General features: G+C 47.6%; 1 protein-coding gene and 1 pseudogene across 3 annotated transcripts in view; both read left to right on the top strand.

The window, feature by feature from the left end:
• The window catches only part of Mitf (transcription factor Mitf), a 352,829-nt gene that overhangs the window by 319,783 nt on the left and 10,568 nt on the right, over nt 1–22,478 (top strand). The window contains exon 7 of one of the 3 annotated variants that reach the window (XM_075694794.1): nt 18,855–18,912. The exons of the other annotated variants lie outside the window; for them this stretch is intronic. Coding sequence (XP_075550909.1) covers nt 18,855–18,912 — 58 coding nt within the window. The remainder of the gene's footprint in view (nt 1–18,854; nt 18,913–22,478) is intronic. 3 annotated transcript variants of the gene reach the window in all.
• Nucleotides 352–3,998, top strand: LOC142584647 (uncharacterized; annotated as a pseudogene).

Raw genomic sequence — 22,478 nt, 5'->3', positions numbered from 1 at the left:
GTAGGGAAACCTCCTCCTCTGCTCCCTATCCTTCCTTTTGCCATCAACTTTATTGCAGCATAGCACAGTGTTCGCACGGGTCCTTGAAAACCTTGAAAACCCTTGAATTTGAAAATGTGATTTTCAAGGCCTTGAAAACCTTGAAATATTTAGTAGTGCCTGAAAAACCCTTGAATTCCGTGATGATAGTCATTGGCGCCGTTCAGCGATTGCCCATTGATCAGCTGGCCACATTGAAAGTGAGGGTTGCCTCCCAATCGAAGCTGAGAAAATCCAGTCTGGTTCAGGTGTTCGTCCTCCATGTTGTTGCGTTTTTTTTTTTTTTTTGTTCACTGCTGTCGCGCACTTTTTATAGTTGCCATCCTCATACCGCTTGTTAATCACCTCCCATTGGCTTATTCAGGGCACGTGTATTGCGGCACGCGCTAGACGTGGACGTAATTGTGTGTGCACGCAATGCCCGGGAAGTGCAATTTCCAGCGATCGTGGCTTAGCCATGAAGAGTATGAAGACTGGATTGCGCCGGACACCACGAGTTCGCATCGTTCTAGATGCAGACCGTGCGGAAAAGTGTTTGACATCTCGTCAATGGGAGAGTCTGTGCTGAAATGTCACAAGAGGAGTTCGAAACACAGCGCGAGCATGAAGAACGCAGCAGGTACCTCCATGTTGAACTACGTGACATCGCACGAGTGTGGCAAATCTGTTCGTGCGGTCGAAATGCAGTCCTCGAATTTGAATGCCGCAAGCATGGCTCACAATTTAGTGACGGAAGCGAAAATATTGTGGGCTTTGAAAGTTGTCACATGTCATTACTCGTACAGCTCATCCGCCCACACAAGCGATCTGTTCAAGAGAATGTTTCCAGATAGCGAAGTGGCGAAGGTCTTCACATGTGAAGAGAAAAAGTGCGCGTACCTGGCGTGTCATGGTCTTGGACCATTCTTTCTATCATCCATTCATTGGGCGATAGATAAGTGCGACTATTACATCGTTCTGTTTGAGGAATCCGCAAATGATTACCTCCGTCAGAAGCAGATGGATATACACGTCAGGGACTGGGATGCATCTCAAAAAATAACAACAAGGTACTTCACATACGTTCTTATGGGCCACGCGATGGCAGAGGACATCGAGGATAAATTTTTGAACGCACTGGAGCCATTAGCACTTGTTAAGATCCTACAAGTGTCCATGGACGGAATGAATGTCAACTTGAAATTTTTCAGAAGCTTTCAGGAGCACCTGCAAAAAAACTATCAAGTACAAAGCCTAGATTTAGGCACTTGCGGTTTGCACGTTGTGCACAACGCCTACAGGGCGGGTGTAACTGCTAGCAAGTGGGGAGTGGACATTCTGTTGTCTAGTCTAAGTGCATTGTTTGAAGAATCCCCGGCGAGGCGAGAGGACTTCGAAGCGGTGACTGGTCAGGCTACATTTCCCCTTAAGTACGTCGCCCATCGCTGGGTTGAAAACGTTCCAGTAATTAACGAGCCCTTTCACTGTGGCATGGTGTGGGAACTTACATTGAGTCTGCAAGAAAGAAAGAAGTGAACCAGCCGAAATGTGCCTCCTTTCAAAACTTGCTCAGTTTTTCCAGTGACCCACTAGTCCTAGCAAAACTTAACTTTGCCCTTGGGATTGCACTAATTCTGAAACCTTTCCTGACGGACTATCAGGCAGACCAACCAATTGTGTTTTTTCTGGCAAGGGACCTCGAAACAATTGTCAGGAAGCTTCTCACAAAGTTTGTGAAGTGTTCAGTTTTCTCTGCGTCAGTTCGAACTACAGGCCTGTTGAAAATCAACATTGAAGACGTGAACAGTCACACACCACTTGAGAAAGTGGACATTGGTTATGCAGCTGAACATATTTTGAAGAATTCCAAGGTCAGTGCAAAAGATGCGTTTGCATTTAAAATGGAATGCAAGCAATTCCTTGTTAGTGTGTGTAAAAAGGTTCTTGAGAAGAGTCCTTTAAGATTCCCTTTGGTTAGAGGCCTTTCCTGACTGGATCCCCGTCAAATGTGCACCAAGTCAGACCAGTGCCTAGCAGGACTCAAGAATGTTTTGAATGCCCTCATTGCTGCAAAAAGGTTGAGCGATCTCCAACGGGACTCTGTTCTCTCTGAGTACGCCGAAATGCTGCAGATGGAGAAGCACAAGCTGCGATTGTTTGAAAAGAGCTCTGACAGGCTAGACATTTTTTTCTTAGAACTCCTAAAGTTCAATTCATCCTACGCTGAGCTCTGGACAGTAGTCTAACTTTTGCTTGTGCTCAGCCGGGGCCAGGCAACTGTGGAAAGAGGATTTAGTGTCAAGCGGCAGGTCTGTGTGGAAAACTTGAAAAGTATGTCATATGTCTCGCAACGCATTATATGTGACGCCGTTGATAAGGCAGGTGGCATCCTTAACATTCCTATAACAAAGGAGTTGAGGACCTCCGTTTCAGCTGCAAGGCATCATTATCATGCAATTCTGTAAGCGCAGAAAAAGGAACAACTTGAAGAAGCAACGGAGTCAAAGAGGCGCCTTGTTGAGGAAGAAATTGATACCTTAAAGCGAAAGAAAGCAAGACTTGAAGCAACCGTTGCTGATCTGACAGCTTCAGCAGACAACTTGGCTGAGAAAGCAGAAGAGACAAGCGACATCGTGCACATTGTGAAGTCAAATTGCCTTAGGAAAACGGCAAAAAGCAAGACGGAAGAACTTCTAAACATCAAGCAAGAAATAATCCCAAAGCTTCAGGAGCTTTCATGAACGCTTGTTACGACCTGTCTTAGTTTACCATTAGACTAGTCTAGTCTGTAAGTGCGTCTTTTTCTTAGTGTTCAGTAAATTTGTTGCAGCGTGTTTTAAAAAAGTTGTTTTACTATAAAGGGTACTGAATTGAGTATTGAAAGGAGTCCTTGAAAAAAGCTTTTGGGGACCTTTAAAGACCTTAAAAACCCTTGAATTTGTGCCTTCAAAGCCTGTACGAACCCTGATAGCAGATCTTCCGCCAAGGAGCAAATTAATCATCACTGCTGGTATTTTACCTCTGATTGGTATCCTGTATAGCTTAGAAGTACCATTGGTAAGGGTGTGCATGGAATACTAATACTTTGACACTGAATCAAATAGTGCCAGTTGCAAATTGAATACAGTCGCCCACCGATAATCCGGACTCGACGGGGACTGCCAAAGCGTCCTGTTAACTGCAGTCCAATATACCAGATTCGCCAAAAAAATAGGTGACTTTATTCCACTAGTGGCTAAAAAAAAGTGTGCTGTATTCGGATCGTCACTTAACTTCAATTTCACATTGCTATATAGCGCAAGACGCTTGGAGCAATGGCCTTCTTGGCACAGCGCCAAGCCAGCTGTCTCATTGGTGCAGAAGCGCTTCCACCCGTCCATGTGTCCCGTGCAATCGAGTGAAATATCACAGCAGTGAAAGTACCTTTTGAAAGCAATCCGTCCAAGAGTTTTCCAACGTGCATTACTGCAAATACGTACACTTGCCCTTGGCGTAGACATTCAGTGGCCATCATTTTCTAGCAATGCCTTTTATGCTATTCCATTTTATGCTTCGTCAGTGGTCACAGAGACGCCTTATCAGCCAGCTATGAAGAGTGGATAATAAGTGTGGTTTAGAATCGAGCAGAAAGCATCACTTAAAAATCGCAGCGCGTATCTCAACTATTGTCATGCTGTCACTACAGGTTCATGAAAGTACAGTCAATGCATGCAATTGAAATTCTCATAGGCTAGGCTTCGCTTGTTTCGGTTTCGCAGAGTGACATGGCCAACAACAATGCTAGTGACATCTCAAAATGAAAATATCTCTACAGTCGACTCCCGTTAATACGAAGTTCACGGGGACCGCAAAAAACTTCGAATTAAGCGAACTTCCAATTAAGCACAAAACACAAAAAACAGCACTTTATTGTGGCGAAATCGAGTATTTTCTCTAAGAAAAATAGTCGATCATCTTGCTTTGCTTCTTCTTGCCGAATAGCGCTGCTGAAAGCAAGTTCTGCAGGCTGTAGATGTGGCGGAACGCTTCTTCCGCGTTGCCTTCAGCGGCAAAGCAGCTACATCGGCAGCCTTAGGTTGCGGCTCGCCTTCAACGTCATCGTCGCTTTCCTGAGTCGCTTCCTGGGGCAGAATAATCTCTACAATTTCGCTATCCGTCAGCGCACCGCACGTTTCGACCGCCTTGTCTGCAGCGACGTAATCTTCAAAATTGACGTCCCCGAGAGCATCACCAAAATCAGTGCCGTCAAGCTCACTTGTTGACGCTTCCTCCGCTGAAATTTCAGAGGCATCCTCCGAAGAAGCTGCCACAAAACCGCAAGCCCTGAAGCAGTTTGCGATTGTTTCTTGCTTCACACGATCCCATGCTCGCGCCAACATGTGGATGGCACTAGGCAGGCTCACCTCGTACTTTGTGGAGCTATCCATACACAAAATCATGCGCTCGAGGAGGTGCCGCCTGTACAGGACTTTAACATTCTTGATGATGCCTTGGTCCATTGGCTGCAAAACAGCCGTTGTGTTTGCAGGCAAAAATGCGAGGCGTATTGCACTCAAGGCTAGCACATTCACGTGAGCACTGTAGTGATCGACAAAGAACAGCACCTTGCGGTTCGAAGCAGCAAACTTGCGGTCCAATTTGCTTATCCAGCTCTTGAAGATTTCGGCCGTCATCCACGCTTTTTTGTTCGCCTCATAGTCCACAGGCAGCGTCTTCACGCCTTTAAAACATCACGGCTTCGCGGCTTTCCCGATCACAAGTAACCGACATCGTTTCGTGCCAGCCATGTTTGCCGCGATCAGCACCGACACTCTCTCCTTGCTGCATTTGCCCCCAGCACGGTCGTTGTCCTTGAATGTCAGGGTCTTCTCTGGTAGAAGCCGATAGAAGAGTGCAGTGTCATCTGCATTGAAGATGTCTTCCGGTCTGTATTCGGCGAGATATTCACGCAGCTTTCCGTCCTTCCACGTGGCGCATGTTTCCTGGTTAACGGACGCCTTTTCACCACACATGCTCTTGGAAACCAGGTCATGGCGATCTTTAAAGCGCGTCAGCCATCCATCTGACGAAACGAAGTCATCGATCCCCAACATTGCTGCAAGCGTTCGGGCTTTCATCGCAACGATGTCTCCGCTGAGAGGAAGTTTGTTGCTCCTGGCCTTCCTAATCCAAACCAGCAGAGCCTTTTCCAACTCTGGGTAAGCGCCGGTGCGCATTCGCTTCCGAGAAGTCATGAACTTGTCGTTCTCAAATGCATCCATTATTGTGCACTTGTTCTTGATGTAGTTAGAGAGCGTGTTCGGCTTGATCCCATACTTCCGCGCTATGTCTTGTTTGGCGGCACCTCCCTTCTCAACTTCGTTCAAAACCTCGACTTTCGTTGCCAGGTCGAGCGTGCGATAAGAGCCACGGTTTGCCATGGCTATAAACTGCGCGACTAGGTACAGTCAATTCCGAATCACTCGTGGAACAACCTAGCCTACAAGCTTCCCGCACAAAGGCGCTCGACCAACACACGCCTCGACATACGCTGCGCACGCTGCAAGACTAATCTCGCACAATCTCGCCACTGCCAGTATGCGACCCTGCGTGCACCTATGGCACCCGCGTGACCTCCGCGATCAGCTCCGGCCACGCGCGGCAGCCGCGCGTGGCCTCCGGCGGGAGCTGCTTCGCCTCCCGCCGGAGTTGATCGCGGAGGCCACGGCAGCCGTAGCAATGAATAATAGCGCCGCTCCAAGAAGGATGGCGTTGCGGGCGGCTGAGGTGGCGATGACACCAACGCGGAGCACGGAACTGTTGCAACACTTGAAAAATTGCACATTCTACCAAAGAATGACGGTCACCTCGAGGATCCCGGCTGAAAATTAACTTCCAATTAAACAATATTACTGGATGAGGACTTGGAATTATCGAGCGATTTCTTCTATAGGATTACATGCAAAACTGACGGGACCAGCACTTCACTTCTAATTAACCGAAAATTCCAATTAAGCGGCTTCGAATTATTGGGAGTCGACTGTATTTCTGTTTGACTCTTATTGACACACGGTCGTGCAGTCGGAGTTATTGCACGACACACTGTAAAGTATCTAAATTTTCAGTCGTCCTTGTACATTAAGGGGGGACTCGGCTTTGAAGTCAAGAGACAATGTCGCAGCTTGACATGTCACCAATTACTAGATTTGCAGCCCACAACATAAAATGGGTGATCCATGATGCTCATGAAAAGAGAGCTTGAGAAAAACACTGACCGCACAGCTCGCATCAGCATGGAGAACCATGTACCACAAGCAGACAAGACTTGTTGTGTGCCAGAAGTGCTGGAGTATAGTGATAAATTGTCGTGTATCCTTCCTTTTACTTTCTTTTATACAAACAAATTAGCCAACATTCCAGCTATTACAAACAAGATTTCTTTCCCATAAAGTCTGAAAAATTATCAATGACACAACCTGGATAGCCAGTCGGGTAGCTTACCCAATCAATTAGCCCAATGTCAATTGGGCTAACTACGTCCATTGTGAGGCGGTTGCTGAAATATCGGGGGAGTGGCACCATTGCAATCAATAGCGATGCATGTCTTTAGAACCTTATAACAAATTACATGCTTTACGTGGCGTGCCTAAATGCGTCACTTCATGATCGGAAGGACCTAGCCTAACTCGGTACATTTGTACAAAATCGTCAATTGTGTCAGGATCCCTTTAAAGGTAATTGAAAATAGAACAAAAGCATATCGCTTAAAAAAAATCTTAAAGAAACCTTTTGATTCCATTGACTATGGCATCTTGTTGCCTACCATATTTACTCATATCTAACGCACACTTTTTTTTCCTGATAAAACAGGTCCAAAAAATGTGTGCACGTTAAATTCGAGTATGACCCTAAATCTGTGTTACCATATCGCCATCAACATTTCAAAATGAGCGCCTCGTACGCACTTTGAGCTTAGCTGCCATAGCTTTCTTCTTGTGCAATAGTGCCTTTGCTTAGGAATAGCCTCCTAAAAATATAGGAGGCAATCGCTCGATCAGCATGGAAGTTCCATCTGCAAAGAGACGCTGAGTTCATCATGAAGCTGCAATTAAAAGGAAAGTGATCACGTGTGCGGAGACGGATGGAAATCTGGCCGCATCATGGGCGTTGGGAGTTCCCGAAACTTCCATATGAGCCTGGCGCAAACAGGAGATGTGTTCTATTCCCGCAGCTGTTGCGCACAACGCAGCCATGCAGCCCCTATCTTAAAAGTGATCAGCGATGGGGAGAGTTTACGCGCTTAGGCGCACCACGCTGTGTTTGCGTTGCTTAGTTCACATTGAAATGAAAGGAAGCATGAAGGTGAATTCGCACACTCCTACTACCCCCTCACTCCAGCATTTTGGTAGCGAGTTTCCATAGTCATCAAGTGAGACGTATTCATGTTTGCTTGTGGGCGTGGGACACCATGCTTGTTACCATATTTACTCGAATCTAACGTGCACCTTTATTCCGGTAAAACAGGTCCAAAAATTGCATGCGCATTAGAATCGACTACGACCCTAAATCTGCGTTAGCATATCACCGTTGTTATTTAAAAAATGGCTGCCTCGTACGCGCTTCTAGCCTAGCTGCCGTAGCTTCCTCCATGTGCATACCTCCATGTTGTACGTGTAACCAGGCGCTGGTGTAACCTAGTCTACCACATGTCTTCCCCTTTTTGTGCGTTTATTCAATCAGCACGGAAGCGCCGACAGCAAAGACCCACCAAGTCCACCATGATGCCGCATTTAAAGGAAAGTTATCATGTGCGTGGAGACGGACAGAAACCGGGCCGCATCACGGGCGTTCGGTGTTCCTGAAACTTGCATGTGGGTCTGGCGCAAACAGAAGGAGAATATTTTTGCCAGCAAAGCAACAAGGAAGGGTTTCAGTGGACCGAAGCAGGGCCGCTTCGCCGAAATAGACGAGCTGCTCATGGAATACATGCAAGAGCAGCAAGCGGCACAGCAGCCTGTGACAAGCGATTTGCTCAAAGTATGGGCGATGCAGTTAGCCCTACAGAAAGGGATAATGCGGAGTGACTTCAAAGCGAGCAGGTGCTGGCTATCAAATTTTATGAAAAGGCTTTTCTCTTTTAAAGTGGACAGGGATATGCGAAAAATTGCCCAAAGAATATGAAGAGAAATTGCACAGTTTTCATCTGTACATTTTGAAGTTGCACCATAGAAACTGCTACCACTTCGGACAGATTGGAAATGCTTATCAGATGCCGCCCTACTTTGACATGCCTGCCGCCATAACCGTTGAAAAGAACTAGTCACCGCAATGCTTTGTTGCACTGCGGATGGACACAAGCTGCCCCCGTATCTTATCTTCAGATGGAAGACACTCCCAAAAGGAATCGTGTTTCTAGTGCTGTGATTGTACGCGCAAATGAAAATGACCACGGACTTGGTCACTGACTGGATTGGTAACATTTGGCCGAAGAGACCCGGCGGCAGTTAGGGTCTGCATGGGATGCTTGTGCTCGACACGTTCAGGTGCCACCTTGACCAGCCCATCAAGGACAAGCTGGCTACATGCAACACCGACTTTGTCGTGATACCCGACGGCATGACATCGCAGCTCCAGCCGCTCGAAGTTCGTTTGAACAAGCCAGTGAAAGATAGAATTTGGGCACTCTACACCAAATGGCTCGTCAGTGGCTGCCACGAATTCATGCCCGCCAATAAACTGAAGCGTGCCTCGCTGAAGGACTTTGCTGGATGGGTGAGAGATGTGGTGCGTGATCCTATCTGCCATGGTCAACAAGGCCTTTAAGAAGTGCGGGATTTCGAATGCCATGGATAGCACCGAGGATGACATGCTTTGGTCGGTTGATAGCGATAAGGAGAGTTATGCGATAGCGACGAGTGATATCGACCGACGAGCGCAGTGAAAATCTCGGCGGCAAGCTACGCCGCTTCCATTTGTGATTTTATTCATCGCAACTTTAGTGTATTGGGAATAAATCTGTTTTTTCCAAATGAGAGAAAATATTATTTCTATATGAAAGCACGAGGTATACGGTATTCTTCCTTTTTTTGTCATAAATATCAGATGTGCGTTACAATCGAGGTTATCATATTTAAAATGTTTTGGTTATGGAAAACAGGTGCACGTTACAATCGAGGGCACATTAGAATCGAGTAAATACTGTAGTTTAGTTAGTAAGAGAACATGTAAAAGTTTACGTATGGCCAATAAAACTAGTATCCTCATCTTGTATTGTAGCTATCGCAATCTATGCTTTGCCTTGCGGGTGAAACCGACTTCTTTTATTCGTTCCAACAAGAATCGCGTAGATACAGTAAGTTGGGAAAATATGGCATAAGGGAAGGAGCTAATAATTTAATTTAAAATGGCCTAAACAAGCATAACCAAACTGGGAAGACGAGAAGAGTGTACTCACCATTACTTGAAATTAAACGGGACGTACCACATGTTTAAAAAATTAGCGCCACTGGTTTTCCGCACCTATGTAAATGATGTAACAAATGCTAGAGGCAATAATGTATGCAAACAACACGAATGTTTTTTACAGTGAATGATCATAGTGAACTAGAATATAAGGTGGACAATTATGTTTCTTGGGATGGTTGAAGGAGAATAAACTACAATTTAATGCATCAAAGACAACCTAATATTTCAACCAATTAAGAAGAAATTAGAAATGGAGCCTGTTGTGTCAGCAGCGGCAGGCAAGCGGGGGCCCGCGCTCAGCGAACGCGCGGCGAGCGCCGGCGCAGAGAGGGAGACTCGGAGCTAACTGCTCCTGATGAAAACTGGACAAGGACTGAGCCGGCTTGTGGCCGTTTATTCAAAAAAAGGACTTCACACCCCAGATGACACCTCCCGATTGGTCCAAGCTTGTCACATGACAGAAGGGGGTGCGCCATCTAGTTAGACTACTACGAAACATAAATGTATGATAACAGAGAGATCTGTCAGGGGGCGACACTATACTACATCATCCCCCCCTGGAAACAAAGTAAGCATACAGTGAAACGCGCACACAAGACGCGCACTTAAGTCCAAGGACAAATTCAGTTCGTTCCCCCCCCACGTTCACACACACGCGCACCAGATGCACACAAGGCACGCACTTAAGTCCACAACAAATTCAATCCGTCCCCGCCCAAGTTCACATACACGCGCACCAGTCTTGGGCACCAAAGCACAGGCAGTCAGTCAAAACAAAATCCGACAAGGAACATGGCACAAGACTCACTGCACCGCAACAAGGAACACATTTTATACCTGTGTGAATTAAACATGTGAACTGTCTCCTAAATGGCACAGCGAGGCCCCTAGCCGTGGCATTTCGAAGACGGCAAAACGCTCTACATTCAAGAAACATAATCATCGAGCCACGGAGGCCGTTTTCTGTCATGATGAGGACGCGTGCGTACCTCAGAAGAACTTTGGGGGTTGCGACGCGTATCGGTCGACTTTGAAGACCCAGTCGTCCCACTACTATTTCCCTCCCCCTGCTTGGACAATTGAATGTGGTTGTCGCTCAAAGCTGGAGAGGGTTGCCCAGGAAGCTCCTCTCGATGTCCCAACAAGTCCTGGGAGGCTGCCGATTCCCCCACGGAATCAGAGACGACTGCTGACTGTGCAGACTCGGAAGTGATACAGTCAGACGAACTACTTAGCTGATGCTTATAACTATGAGAAGATGCTGTCACTACAGACGAGTCATCGGAATGACTATCCAGCTTTGAATATGAGTACAAAAAGTCTCTATCACTTGTACACAATGTACTACCTGCTGGATCCTTCATCACTAGGGTTAACTCAGACACATGCCACGTCTTCCCATCACTGAGTACAAAAATAGATGGTCCTATCTGGGCCTTCACTGTACGAGGTTTACTGTATTTAAAAAATCCTTTCCTGTTAAATCTAATTCTGACGGTGTCTCCCACCTTGACATGAGTTGCCTGAGCACCTCTACGTTTGTCTACACACTGCTTAGTTTGCCACTGTTTCTGCAAGACCCTTTCTTGAACTTGAGGCACAAGACTCTCCTGTTCCCGTAGATCTACACAGAGCCGCATGGTTCCATCCTTCTTGCGTACCACCACGAGTGGAGACACCCACTCAGAAGCCTCGACGTGCTCGATGACGTCGCAGTCCTCGAGATGTCGCACTTCATTTGTGCCCTGGTCACAGAGAGCCAGGGGTAGTCGGCGCACTTTGAAGATACTGGTTTCGCATCTTGCTGCCGATGAATTCGGTGCACAAAGTTGTTGACGAGACCCAACTCGTCACTGAAGTGGTGATCAAAACCCGGAGGCACACCTGTGGGGCTCTGTACTGGAGGAAGCGAAGGTAGACGACATGTCAGCGACGTACCGTCAATCTGTATGCCCAAGCGTTGGATGGCGTCTAAACCCAGCAGTGATGTTCCTGTAGTCGTTACATGGAACGTAACGGAGCATGACCTTTGGAAAAACTGGACAGTGGCTTGAAACAGGCCTTGAATGTCAATGCGTTGCTTGGAGAAATTTCTCAAGTCCACTGTTGTTTGTGACAGCCTGTGCTGTCGACCAAAGTTATTTCTAAAATCTTCAGCCGTCATGAATGACACAGACGCTCCCGTATCCGCCAGCAGTCGCATGGAGACGCCGTTAACTACGACCGGAACTTCCAAATCTTTTTTAGTTTCAAAAGCGCTTACCGTCAAGACAGACGCGGACGGCTGTCCTGCTGAAGTTGACGACGACAGCGTCTCTGCGGAAGAGACGTGTTGCACCGCTGTTTGGGTCTTTCGACATACCAAAGCGAAATGGCCCAACGTGTGGCAGGCGTTACATCGCCGATTTCTTGCTGGACAATTCCTGTAAGACGCGATATTGTTCCTGCTGCCACACCGATCACATGCACCACGGTTCCCGGAGGAGCCATGTGCGAAATGTCGACCATCTTGGCGGCTTCTCGGAAGAAGTCGGCCCTCTTGGTCGCCTCTCGGAAGAAGTCGGCCCTCTTGGCGGCTTCTCGGAAGAAGTCGGCCCTCTTGGCCTGTCGACGGAACGCCAAGTTGAAATGCCTCAATTCTTCGTACATTTTCGGAGCCGAACGCTCGGTTCGCTCGATGCAAGTCCTCTAAGGAGCGTCCAATTTCTTCTGCCTTGTCCAGGGACAGGGTTTCGCCATGAGCTAATAACTTTTCGCGAACGCTGACGTTCGTTACCCCATGTATTATTTGGTCTCGGACGCGCTCATTGTAGGTTGTGCCGAAGTTGCACTGTACCGCCTTCTCCTTCAGTGCGGTCACGAATTCCAGGAATCCTTCTCCCTCGAACTGCCTTCGACTGGTGAATTCGTGCCTCTCCGCCAGAACATTTGTTGACGCGGCGAGCAGCCGGTCAAGCCGCTGCAAGAGTTTCTGGAACTCATACTGGTGGGACTGCATCACTTGACGTTGACGCTGCGCCGGTCGACTGCCTTGCTGCTTCGCTTGACAGTGACGCTGCGCCGGTCAACTGCCTTGCTGCTTCCTGCTCCTCGTCTGCAAAGTACTTTCGTTGTCCCTCACGCCCGAGAGCGCTGACGAGCGCGGACGCTCGTCGCGCTTCCGTCAAGTCGCCACCGCCGGCCGCTTCGAGGTGGGCCTGAAAAATTTTTTTCCATCGATGCCATGGAATTAACAGTGGCCCGGGCAATTCAAGAAAAACGGGAAGGTTCGCCGAAAAGGAAGCCATGCCCGGTAGCGTGCAGGAGACAGTGCAGAAAACAAGCCGGAGCTCGCAGCAGGAATGGGGCAAGGAAGAACAAGGGGGGCGAGATGGCCTAGGCTCGGAAGCCTCGCGACGCCAAGTGCGTCGGCGGCGTTTGCGTGCCGTGCAGACACAGGAAGGGACGCTTCACTTACGAAGCTCGTTGGTTTCTCGGGGCTTCGGTCGAAACCGCAGCGGGAATCCCATCCTCGTCGCCAAAAGATGTGTCGGCAGCGGCAGGCAAGCGGGGGCCCGCGCCCAGCGAACGCGCGGCGAGCGCCGACGCAGAGAGGGAGACGCGGAGCTAACTGCTCCTGATGAAAACCGGACAAGGACTGAGCCGGCTCGCGGCCGTTTATTCCAAAAAAGGACTTCACACACCAGATGACACCTCCAGATTGGTCCAAGCTCGTCACATGACAGAAGGGGGGTGCGCCATCTAGTTAGACTACTACGAAACATAAATGTATGATAACACAGAGATCTGTCAGGGGGCGACACTATACTACAGAGCAATGTATCAGATTTGCAGCACAACAGAACTACTTGGAAATTTGATTCAGCTAGGAGTTATCTTGTAACTGCCACATTAGCCACTTGTGGAAAGAGTTATCACAAGTCATAGAAATCTTACACAAGATATCACATTTGCTACTGCTCTTGATAAATCTACAGCTTTTCAATGGATTTTCTTTTATTTCAGACTTTGCTACGGAGTAGCAGTGTGGGAAACGAGTAGGCACAATTAGTACACTCGAATTCTAAAGTTAAAGAAACATAGTATATATAAGGAAAAGGCACATAGTGATCACTCACGCATTCAGAGGTATTGTTTCTGACATTTACTTATGTACATATCCAGACCACTGAGAAATTATGAAAAGAAACATTTTTTATACCAAAGTATTCTATTATTAAACAAAAGTGAAGCACAGGTTAACTATACTTGCACACCATGCACATTCAAAAAAACAAGTTCAACCTCCACTGCTGAGGGAGAAGCTACATTACACTATCTTTCAATAGGTTGGAAGGCTCTTATGCTGTATGACAGATTTGCATTTTAAAGCAAAGCTTTGTTTGCAAACCTCCCCAGCACCTCTCTTGCTAACCATGGCTTCTGCTGCTGCTCATGCATTATCACTGAATAGCTCACACTCAGCTGCAGGATGGTGGCATCATCACCATCTAGGAGCCAAGGCTCGCACTACTTCGCCACAGCAGTGGAGGGGGGAAGCCAGCCTGCGTTGGTAGATAGGGTGAGGAGACCGTGATGAGGCGGGAGAGAGAGGGCATGCATTGTGCATGCATTGCGCCGCTTGGCAACCGCATGCACGGTCGCATCTGCACCTCCAAAGGGAGGTCGCGCATGCCAAGCAAATGGCGCAGATAGCCAGCTTGCCTTTTTCAACACCTACAACACTGGTTATGTTAAAAGGTGCATTGCATTGCAAAAAAAAAAAAGAGCATGGTCCCAATTGCCATGATCAGATGCCACATACAGCGTGAGCATACCACTGAGAATGCGGTTAAACTGTTCTGTGAGCCCGTTAATCCGCAGATGGTATGCTGTGCTCGTTCAATTAATAATGTGGCATTCCGAAAGCAGAGCTTCAAGTTCAGAGAGGAAAGTGCAACCTCTATCACTAAGAGTTCTCAAAGTGTTCCACGTTGAAAGATGAAACGATGTAGGATGAAAGAGGCTACATTTCACTCTGTAGCATTCGGTAAAGCAGCAGTCTCAGTGTATCGCATCAAATGGTCCATACCAGCTATCATCCATTGATTGCCATCCAGTGTCATTTGAAGTGGGCTGTAAATGTCAAAGCTGATGCGATTGAAGCGTTTGGCAGGGCACAGGAGGGGCTGCTAGGCGCCAGACTCGCGTCAAGGTGGTGATTTGGGACATTGACAGTCAGGACAGCACTGAACAAACTTTCATACAATATTGTTCATTCCGCGCTAGTAGTAGCTATGGCGAATACTTTCATTTGTCTTAAACTTTCCGGCGTGGCCACATTGTGGATCATTGTGAAAAGAGGCACAGATTTGTGATCTTGAGCTGCAAGGAATGACCAGTAGCCATCTATGGCCTTTGGACGCATAGTATTGCATAGGGGCAGTGTAGCAGCCAATCACGAACGGTGAAATGAACAGCTTGGCATCGGAGGGACAAAAGGGTGGTGTATGATCCAGAGAGATAAGCAAAAACAGAAAGTGATCAACAGATCATGGCGTTCAGTGAGTCAGGGTTGACATGGATGACATGGAGTGTGTGCAAGTGGTTCCGCATGCCAAGCCTGGAGGTAGACGTGCATGGGACAGGACATCTGCGTCAGAGTGCTTGCGTCCGCAGTGGTAAATGACGTGAGTATTGTACTCCTGGACTCGGAGTGCCCAAGGCGCTAAGTGACCAGATGGATGTTTCAATGTGGCAAGTCAACAAGGCGCGTGGTGATTCGTTACAAGGTCGAATGTGCGGCCATAAAAGTGTAGGCGTAACTTGCCAAGTTCCCATACTAGAGCCAAGGACTCATTTTCAATCGCACTGTAATTGGCTGCTGCTTTTGTCAGTGTGTGACTCATAAAGGCGATAGCGTATTCAGTGTAGCTGGGCTTTCGTTGCGGGAAGACGGTGCCAAGACCAACTCTGCTGGCGTCTGTATGCAATTCAGTTGCAGCTGTTGGGTTGAAATGCTGAAGAATAGGTGGAAAGGTAAGAAGATGATGCGGCATAACAAATGTGACGTTGCATGCAGGGGACCCGGAGGAGGCATGCCACCGCATAGGAGCTGGGTCATGGGCGACATGATCGATGTGAAATTGCAAACAAAACACCGAAATATGAGCCTAGGCCCACAAAAGTGCCAAGTTCTTTGACGGTAGTAGGTTTTGAGAACTCGGCTACTGCACAAGTTTCGAAGGGTTGGGTAGAACGCCATGCTTGGGCACAATGTGGCCCAAAATGGCTAGCTTCTGCACGACGAAGCAGCACTTTTGGAACTCGAGTTGTAGGCCCGCAGTGGTTAGACATGTTAAAACATGCCTAAGGCAAAGTAGGTGGGTAGGAAAATTGATAGAGAAAACCACGACATCGTCGAGGTAACATAGACACATAAACCACTTCAGGCCATGTAGCATATTGTCCACGAGTCACTTAAAGGTGGCAGGCGCGTCGGAAAGTCGAAAGGACATTATGTTGAATTTATGTAGGCCGTCAGGTGTAATAAATGCAGTTTTCTGTCAATCGGCTTCAGCCATTAGGACCTGCCAGTAGCCAGAACGCAAGTCTAGGGAGAAAAAGGATTCTGTTCCTTGAAGGCTGTCAAGGGAGTCATCGATGCACGGCAAAGGATAGATGTCATTGCGTGTTACCTTACTTAATCAGTGGTAGTCAAGGCAAAAATGAAGACCAGTCCTTCTTGTGAACGAGAACAGGAGATGCACAGAAACTGTAGAATGGTTGAATAATGCCACAGCATAGCATCTCTTTGACTTGGTCATTAATGATGTGACGCTATTCTGCAGAGACTCGGTACGGTCTTTGACACAATGGCTGGTGTGAACCGGTGTCAATGTAGTGCTGCACTTTCGACGTGCAGCCCAGTTGCCGCTGAGAAACATGGATGGAATTTCTAAAGTGGTGTAGAAGTTGAAGAATCTCTAAGTGTTCGGCTTGAAGAAATGCACCACCAATAAACCTCTTATGAATGGGTGGTGGAAGTTGCTGGAATTCCCCACTCGCTTTCAGTCTGGAGCTTCGAATCTGAATGCTTCCACCCATCATGACTGACAACACAGACCCACAGGAGCCTTTGTCCCAGTCCATCATGTGCACTGTGGTTCCTCGGCAATGCGATCCAAAGGCCTTCAGCGGTATGAGATGACACCGATGTCAAAGACTGGTTTACGTCTTGCGAACGGGTGAGTGCACAAAACGAGTGGGGTGATGCCGCGAAGCTGACAATCTTTTTTTTTTTTTTGTTGCCCAGCTCTAGTCCCATAATCGCGACAGCGACATGCCAATATGGTCCACTTTCAAGACTTCATTCAGTGAAGCATTTGGTCGACCTGTCATCCACAAACTGCGCACCAAACAGCGCTTGTGTGCCCAAACACAGCAGATTGGAGAAACTTACACAAGCTACATTGAAGAAGTCATTGACCTTTGTAAACACGTCAGTGCCGTCATGCCCAAAGCTGATGAAATTCAGCACATCCTCAACGGCATGAATGATGGCACTTTGCAGGTGCTCCTGGCCAGGAGCCTGCACACTGTTCCTGTAGTTGTCACTTTATGTGAGAGCTACGATGAGTTAAAGCAATGTGCCTTGACTCGCCAGCCTCAGCCCAATGCAGACTCCTTATCAAGTTTTGTTGCCGTTCCCGAGCACTCTTTCCTTGGTCCCTTTCACTCACGAGTCGTCCTCTCATCTGCCATCAACGATCCACACTGTAATTGCCAGAGATAGCTCAATCTGTTCCCGTCGCTCACCACCAGCAGCCTGTGGCCACACCTCTTATCTATGTGCAGGTCGTGCATAGGCCTCCCCGGCCGCCTTTCTCAACCCTGGAACAGTCTGCACCACCCACCGCTCCTACTGCCTTTTGGGCTGAGCCGAGAGTCGCCAATCCTTGGAGGACACCTGACAATCGGCCCTTTTGCTACGCCTGCTGCACTCTAGGACACGTCGCTCGCTACTGCCGTCATCGCCTCCCAACTTCCAGTGACATTGCTGGCCTTTCCAGTATGGCAGTTGATCTACGCACCAATCTGCTCCTGGTCCCTCACAGTTTGTTTGTACTGACCTCCGAGTTTCCGATGCAGAGCTCACCATCTCGTTGCCAGTCTCTTCCCTATGCGTCGCCAACCCGCACCCTTTGACCAGGAAAACTATGCGCTGCAGTTGCCCAAGTCCTTGCTCCAGTCTGCTCCTGCTAACACAGTCGCAGTATCAGTCGAAGGCATTTCTACTTTTGTGCTTGTGAACACCAGCACAGCTGTAGCCGTTATCGGCACACGGCAAGTACACAGCATGTTGCACCTCTCACAGCCTGTACTGCCCGTGTGCTTATACAAGGCATTATATACATTGTCAAGCTTATTGTTCTCTCTGCATGCCCTCATGTCATCCTCGGGTGGGACTTCTTACCCCGTCATAATGCTGTCATTGACTGCGCATGTGCTGAAGTTGAATTTTTGCCACTCTGTGATGCAGCATGCCACGAAGCTCTTGATTGGTCGCTTAAACATGGTTGTGCGTGAGGACACCGACATACTGCCTGGCTTTTTTGCCCTTGTCCCAGTCTCCTGCGGTGCCGTCGCCAATGCTACAGTCTTCTTCACAACGTCTAATGCTTCATGAATCGCGCAGCCGTTCGACTACATTTTGCAACGCCTGGCGTCGCTGCCGGCCTCAGCAACATCTTTGTATACAATCCCCTTTCTGTGTCTTAAATTGATCGTCAGTGAATGTCTTGGCCGCGTGGAGCACTTTGGCTCTTCGTTCTTTGTCAGCATGCCAGATGAGTCTTGCCATATTGACTCCAACGAACTGAATGCCCTTTCCACGCTTGAAGAGTCGAGTGACATGTTCTCGAGTGCCATCACTGATACCCAGCACCTCCACCAATTGATAGATTTATTGGCGGTGTGTTCCTTCAAGGATGCTACAAGTGGGAACGCCGAGGTAGCATGAGGCACCATCTTAAGACACCAGGGACCAGTAGCACAAGCAGACTGAGCTGAACATTGGCGATGCTGCTGGACAAAGGCGCATGTTCTTCACACCTTTAATTAGTCTTGGCCTGTGCCTCTATATTTAGTTATTACAGTGGAACCCCGATTATACGACTTTCTCGGGACCACAAAAAAGCCTCGTAAAATGTGGGCGTCATAAAATTGGAACATAAGTTATGCCTAAAAAAATACTACTTATTTCGCACGACGAATTTACGAGAAACTTCAATGTAAACTACAAAAATACTCTGCAGGGCTTGGAAACCTAAATTACCAAGAAAATAAATGCGATAAGAATTAATGCTGCAGTTCAGGTACCAATCATGCTTTATTCAAACGAACCTTTGCAGCACTCCAATGCCCACTGCTGCAATTCCTGCCAGCCGGCACAACCTTTAAAAAAAGTCGGTAAGTTTCTTTTGGACCTTGTTTGATCCATGAACCAAGAGCTTTCGCTCGAGTTGGGCAACGTCCAAAAGGAGGTCCTTTTCGGCGTCGCGTGAACAGATGAAGTTCCGGATGCCGTCTATGTGCCGTAGCACCTCGGCAAACGTGGTAGGCACAGGCATGGCACCTGTTGCGTTGTCGTTGTCCTTGCCCGATGTCGCAGCTGTGTCGGCACTAGGCAAAGCTTCCTCGATGGCGTCATCCAGCAACACATCGCCGCAGATCGCGACGTTGTCGTCAGCCTCCATGTACGAGGTGAAGGTCGTGGTGTGGTTTAAATCCTCGAAATCGCCATCGGCGAAGCTTGTATCGGCCTCGAGCTGCATCGAGGTTGTTGTGTCCCCAGCAGAGGAGGCAGCCTCTCGCTTAAAAGCACAGTGCTTGAACGAGTTTGCGATTGTGCTTCGCGACACTGCGTTCCACGAACTGGCAATATAATGCATGGCGTCGAGAGCACAGTGATCTTTTTTTCCGACACGCTGTGCTCCATAGCCACCAGCCGACGCTGCACTAACCGCTTCTGGTACCCTTGCTTGATGCACTTAATGATGCCAACATCCAGCGGCTGCAGCCGGCTTGTGCAGTTGGGCGGAAAACATGTGTGATAAACCTAGGCCTCTCTGCGCTACCTTGTTGGCGATCTGCTGCTGGGAAACTGGAAGGAGAGAAACGTTTCCCCAACACGACGAGAGGCGACGCCACCGAGAAGAGAGGGAGAAAGTGATTGCGGAGAAGAAAAGGCACTATTTCAGCACAGCAAGTGTTGCTGGCGGCTGCTGGTGGGGGAGAGAGCAGAGAGACCCGTGGCACTTTTCTTTCGTCCACCGTTCCGTCCCGCGCTTCGCAAGCGTCATCGTATAATGCGGGTCAGGCGTAAAATTGCGTCGGATAACCGGGGTTTTTAATGCATTGCTTCTCCGGGACTGCGCTAACCCGTCGTAAAACCCGGGTCATCGCAAAACCGGGGGACGTATAACCGGGGTTCCAGTGCATTTCCTAGTGTATGAATTTGTGCCAATTTCACATCTTTGTAGTTCGTCTACGTTTATAATTATCATTGCACTGTCTTACATTACTAGTATATAATGTTTCTTTTTTTTAATTATTTTCTGTAGTGGAACTGTAAAGTAGGATTGTTTTTTTTTTCCTTTATTTTTCAATTCTGCATGAGCCAAACAGAGCTGTAATTACTGTTGTCTGAACTGTATGTGGGAGTCACGACATTTTGTCAGGCATGCATGCCTCTAGTCCTCGCTTCCACTTGAACTTGCAAGAAAATAAAATATGCAGTCAATCGACTCGTTCCTGTTTTAGAGTGCAGCTCTTAGGCGCCATTCCTGCGGTGAGCGTCCTCATTGTCCCCCGAGCGAACAAGCACAGCGAAGGATGAAAGCGAATGCGGAGCGCAGTGGGAGATGAGGCAGCGATAGCGAAGAGAGTGCAAGGAGGAAAGTGGAGGAGGGTATGGCGAAAGCACAAGAAAACATGCATAGTGCCGCGCAAGACGGGCTTTGCGGCGACGATGGCTACGAGATGGCAGTAGGGTAGCACGTGTCGTCTGTATGAAAGCAAAGCACTGCAGGAGCAGGGGTCTCTCTGCAGCGGCTGCTGTGAATCATGCCCACGTGTCACCTATGTGCTGCCTCTCATGATTAGGGAGGCAGTCGCCCCATACTTCATACCGTTTGCAATGTGCTGCATGAGACAGGTTGTCTGTGCCAGCCAATATATCGCTAAATGGCAACACGTATAAAGCTGTGCTCAAATTTTGCATCAGTAAGTACTGTAATTGTCGGTGAATTGACAGCGAGAAGGTAGCTGGCAAACAAAGGTGATGCACTCCCACATGCAGCCCAGTCAGCTGCAGCAGATGCCTTGAAGAAGATGGTGTAAAAGGAATTAGTCCTGTACATATACTGTACAGATTTTAAGGCGTTCTAGTTGGCTTGCCTTATTTCCACAAGATTTTTTTGTGCTTGTATGAAGTGCACCAAATCTGCAATGCCTGTTGCAAGTCGTCGCTGATGGGTCTATTTGTCGCGTGTGGGTCTTGTGGAGTCTATTCCCTAACCGATTCCTATTCATCATTTTGTTTCTCAATTTACGGTTTTCCAGTTAAGGGGTTTTACTGTACGTTTTATTGACTGAGTTAAAATTGAAGACCACATATATATGCTGTGCCAAGACCTGCGCCAAACATTCAAATGGCTGTTCCTGCATTAAGAGTTTAGCTCCTACGCAGCTGAAATAATTATCTTTTGTCTCTTTGAGAACAGGCAGCACCAACAGCAGAGAGGGCTCCATTAGAATTGAGTCATCATCATCAGCAGCAGCCTATCTTTATGTCCACTGCAGGACGAAGGCAATCTCCCTGCAATCTCCATTTACCCGTATCTTGCATTAGCAGATTCCAACTTGCACCTGCAAATTTCTTAATTTCGTCACCCCACCTAGTTTTCTGCCGTCGTCGACTGTGCTTCCCTTCCCTTGGCACCTATTCTGTAACTCTAATGGCCCACGGGTTATCTACCTTACACATTACATGGTCTGCCCAGCTTCATTCTTTTCTTATAATGTCAGCTAGAATATGTGTTATTCCCGTTTGCTCTCTGATCCACGCCACTCTTTTCCTGTCTCTTAACGTTATGCCTAACATTTTTCATTCCATCACTCTATGCAGTCCTGAACTTGTTCTCAAGCTTCTTTGTTAACCTCCAAGTTTCTGCCCCATATGTTAGCACCGGTAAAATGCAATAATTGTAGACTGTTGAACAATGTGGCACTTTAGGTGAGTTGGTATGTCATTACTTTTTTAGGCTTGTAGCGCAGTTTATAAAGAGCAAAAAAAAAAGGTGGAAGGTGTGACGAAAGAGTACGGAGAACAGGGTAAGTGCTTACTCTGTGTGTCCGTTCCCTTTCATTACCTCTTCCACCTTTTTTTTTTTTTTTGCTCTTTCTAAACTGCGCAACAAGCCTAAAAAATGTAGACTGTTTTTTCAACACTAATAGGTAAGCTCCCTGTCATGATTTGGACAGAGACATGAGTTGGAGTGCCTGCCATATGCACTCCAACTCAGTCTTATTCTTCTGTAAATTTCGTTCTCATGATCAGGGCCCCTTGTGAATATTTGACTTAGATAAACATAATCCTGTACAGACTCTTGAAGCTGACTGGCAATCCTGAATTCTTGTTTGCTTGCCAGGCTAATGAATGTTATCTTTGTTGTCCCCATATTTATCTTCGACCCTGGTCTTATACTTTCTCTGTTAAAGTCCTCACTCATTTGTTGTATTGCATTGTTGTTGTTGAATAGAGTAACTACAATCATATAAACTATAAAGCAGTGGTAGGTTTAGATGTTGTCTTTTTTTCTGTCTCTTGTAATTTAGAACAACTCACCAGACAATTTGGTCAGTTAGCTTGGTCAGTCATATTAACAGAAGTTGACGGTGTTTGCAAGCTGTTGATGGCCTTGGGTGTCACTCAGGCTGCTACGATGCACCATCTCTGTGGCATGTAAAAATAT

The sequence above is a fragment of the Dermacentor variabilis genome, chromosome 6 (assembly GCF_050947875.1).
Source record: "Dermacentor variabilis isolate Ectoservices chromosome 6, ASM5094787v1, whole genome shotgun sequence".
Classification (NCBI taxonomy): domain Eukaryota; kingdom Metazoa; phylum Arthropoda; class Arachnida; order Ixodida; family Ixodidae; genus Dermacentor; species Dermacentor variabilis.
This window is presented reverse-complemented; position numbering and strand designations above follow the sequence as displayed.